Source organism: Arachis ipaensis, chromosome B6 (assembly GCF_059453495.1).
Source record: "Arachis ipaensis isolate K30076 ecotype BB chromosome B6, ASM5945349v1, whole genome shotgun sequence".
Lineage (NCBI taxonomy): Eukaryota > Viridiplantae > Streptophyta > Magnoliopsida > Fabales > Fabaceae > Arachis > Arachis ipaensis.
Genome location: NC_142441.1, coordinates 135,615,877 through 135,619,856, shown reverse-complemented (window position 1 = coordinate 135,619,856; position 3,980 = coordinate 135,615,877). Strand labels below are relative to the sequence as shown.

Sequence of the window (3,980 nt, the reverse complement as noted above, 5' to 3'; positions counted from 1 at the left end):
GCCCTAATAGGAGATGCAAGGTTTTTGAGTGGGTTGATGGAAAAGAAAAAAGTTATTTGGGGAAGATGGAGTAAACAGTTCACAGCAAGAACTTGGAAGGGTTAGAGATTAATTGCAGAGGTTGGAGAAATAGATGCCTGTGTAGAAAGGTTATGTGATGAGCTGAGTTTAGTGCAAGAGCAATTTGCTAAAATGGAAGATAGTATGAAAAAGCAAAACAAGATGCTAATTATGCTGATTTTGATATTTGGTGTTTTGATTGTTGAAGTGTTATATGTAAAGATGTAAAAAATATGGCTGTTATGATAATGTAATAGTCTATATAAGTCAAAAGTGTATTGTTTATTTTGAGTGCAATTTAGATATATGAAATGTTGTTTAATTTCTCTAAATGAAAGTTGTTCCTTTGCTGTTTTATATGCATAGAAGTATGATACAAAGAAAAAAGTAGGTAAAACAAAAGATGCATTGAATTATAATAGATACCATTATTTTTTACATTATATAATGTAGGATACCTAGATAGCCACAAAATAAATGTGACACCCTCTCATAACAGTTTTTTACCCACATAACAAAAGTGGTTCACAGCACATAATAAAAGTGGTCCAAACCATAAAGAGAGCAGAGTCACAGGTGAACACTAAAAATCCTACATAACACAATAGATATCAAAAGGAAACCCTAAACTATCTTCAGCCTCAATCAAGTGTGAGGTCAACATGTTCAGGCGTCTGACTTGTTGCCTTCCTAACTCCAATCTTTAGTCTTCCACTTCTTCTCACACCAAAGATTTTGGTCTTGGGTAAAGGTTGAGATGCTGGTGCAATGGGCAGTGATGCTGGTGTAGGCAAGGTGGCCGGCAGTGATGGTGGTGCAGGGGTGTTTGGAGACTGTGATGGTGGTGCAGGGGTGTTTGAAGGCTGTGATGGTGGTGCAGGGATGTTTGAAGGCTGTGAGGGTGGTGCAGGGGTGTGTGGAGGCTGTGAAGGTGGTGCAGGGGTGTTTGAAGGTCCTGATGGTGGTGCAGCCATAGGTGCAGCCCTCCCTCTACCCCTTCCTCTGCCCATCCCTACTACTGCTCTTCCTCTGCCTTTCCCTCTAACCATCCTGGATCTAGTAGTAGGAGCAGCTGCAGATCCATTTTGATATTTGCTTCAACAACAGCAGCCCCTGATTTATAGTTTCAGTGCAGAAGACAATATACCCATGTAACATATTAATATGGCATCTAAACATAGCAGATTAATGTTCACAAACATAGAAAATTTATGTAGCAGATTAATATTCACAAACATTGCAGATTTATGTTCACAAACATTGCAGATTTATATTCACAAACATAGCAATTGCATATATGATCATATACATAGCAGATTTATATTCCAATCAAATTAATTGCAAAAAAATTAAGTGCAAACAAATTAATTAATCCATTTGTTATACCTTTTGTTGGTCAGTCATGAAAACCCACTTTCTTGATTTTCCAATGTCATTTAACAGCATCTCCAGGAACCACCCCCAGCTGTCCTTAGTCTCTGCCTCTACTGCAGCCACGACAATCGGAAAGTAATTGTCATTCGGATCTCTGCCAACAGCAACTAGCAGCTGCTGTCCATGGTCGCCCTTCAAGTGACAACCATCCACGTCAATAATAGGTCTACAACCCGCCAAGAAGCCTTTCTTGACTGCATCAAGGCACAAATACATTCTCATAAATCGGGGCTGGTGCGTAAGAGAAGGCCTATCAACCAATATGCTCAAACTAGATCCTGAATTTGCCCTAAGTATCTCTGCACAGTAATCCCTTAGCTTAGCATACTGTTGGATTGCCCGCCCATGTACCTCTTCTCTTGCCTTCCTCCTTGCCCAGTAAGCCTTACCAACAAAGATATTGGCCATATATTTGTCTTGGATGGTCTGAATAACTGTCGCAAGCTTCATTTCCTCGCCTCTACTGATGTTGTTGGCAATCTTCTTTGAGATCCAACTACTTGATGCAAGTCTTCCGCTATAGTTCCTTCCACAAGTATGCTTTCCATTCAAAGTCTTGATCCTGAAACAGTCAGAACCCCCAACCTTACTTGCAAAACAAACCCACTTGCACTTTCCCTTTCTTCCTTTGCAAACAACTCTACACATTACCTTATCATTTTTTCGAAATCTAATGTCCCTACCATTCAATAGGTTATGCTCCTTAACAGCATCTTTAAATTGAATTAGTGATTTAAATTCCATCCCCACCTGAAATTCATACTCTATGTTCATCTCTGCCTCATTGTATTTGGGAAACCTCCTCTTTTTTATCATATCATCAGAGTCTCCCTCATAACTGTATATCATTAGTCTCATATCCATCAGATATACCTCCAACTTGCTCATCACCCTCCCTTAAACCTTCATCACCTTCAGCTGTTTCAGCTGCTGCAGTTCCCTCGTCATTTAGTGGGCCAGTAAATCCACCAAATACATTTGATTGTGGATCATTATCCTCCACCTCAAACCCAAAGTGATCCTCATGGTCACCATCATCAACACTGTCATCAAATACCTCTTCATCAGTAGAAGGCTTTGACTCAGCATCCACTTCAACCTCTATCAACCCAGAGTCAGAGCCACTGTCTTCACCTTCCTCTGGCACATAATCAGCATCACTTGAAGTGATTTCAATCCCGTTACCTTCTCTGGCTCCATCGACAACATATACCTCGCAATGTTTGCAGGAACTTGACACCAGTGACCTAGCCATTCTCATCGCATCCCCATCGGACTTCATCTCTCTAAGACCTGACTTCAAATCCATCCTAGGTTCCTTGTACCATACCCTGGCGAAACCCTTATACCCTAGTTGCTTTAGCTTACTGACAATCTCTTGCAATGACCATTTATCAACGTCAAAATGTAAATCCTCCACAACCATTCCTCCTAAATACTCTAATCAGTGTCCACTGTCAACAAATTTGCCACCATGGTGGACTTCAATAGTGAAATCCGAATCACCCATAACTGCATACCAAAAACAAGAAAATACAATACCATAAATCTCTCTTCAACTATTTTCAGAAACAAAAGGAAGCTCTAATAAACAATGTGGCAAATTTTCTCAGGTGAAAAAAGGAAAAACCTTTCAACGACGGACAAGGTTAAGAGTTGTCTTTCTTAGAAGCAGCACCAGCGCCTACGACGACGGCAGTGACACCGGAGAAGCGAAACCCTCCAGCAATATTCCAGTGGAGTTGATCTCGGTAGTTGACAGACTGTGCAACCAATGAACGAATAAGGGGAGGAACGTGAATGAGACTTTTCTCTAAGTTTGGGAGAACGAACAGTTTTCTTCTAAGTGTGGGAGGGTTATTTTGGTATTTCAGAAAATAGGAGTGAAAGAGAATTAGAGATTTAAGAAAAAGTTAGAGAATCTTTAATTCAGGAACGAAATATTCCGTTAAATCTAACTGTTTGGTCATGGTAGGGACCTAATTAAAAAAAAATATAGGGACCTAATTGAAAATTTCGCAAAACTATAGGGACCAACAAAGTAATTAAACCTTTTAAAAATAATACAATTACCTTCACTTTGGGAAAAAAAAAAAAAACTAGATACAATAAAATTAATATATCATATATAGAATATATATTTTCTAAAAAGATTTTTTTTAACTAATTTTAAATCAATTTTTTATAAAACAAAAAACCAAATCAATTCAACAATTTACCAATTTATTCCTTATTTTACCAATTTTTGCAAATGAATTTTCAGTCTAACCATACAAGTCAGGTGATGAGTTTTGATTAATGCGATTAAATTGGCCAATTTGATTAGACTTTCAAAACCATGCGTGTAAAACAGAAAACTTCTTTGTTTCTACTTTCTATGATATCTCTCCATTGATATTGGTTTGAGCAATTTATCATTGATCAAGAACATACTTACACCAAACCAGAAATGTTATCTAGGAGCCAAATCAAATTATATTTGTGAC

At 38.3% G+C, this 3,980-nt stretch overlaps 1 protein-coding gene across 1 annotated transcript; it reads right to left on the bottom strand.

Annotated features, from left to right (window-relative positions):
• Positions 1-1,440: 1,440 nt before the first annotated feature.
• On the bottom strand, positions 1,441-2,153 carry LOC148562847 (uncharacterized). The gene is made up of 2 exons (XM_088491024.1): positions 2,146-2,153; positions 1,441-2,056 (listed from the first exon to the last, which is right to left on the bottom strand). Exons 1-2 carry the CDS (start codon positions 2,151-2,153, stop codon positions 1,441-1,443), a joined length of 624 nt encoding a protein of 207 aa, XP_088347150.1.
• Between the last annotated feature and the right edge of the window lie 1,827 nt (positions 2,154-3,980).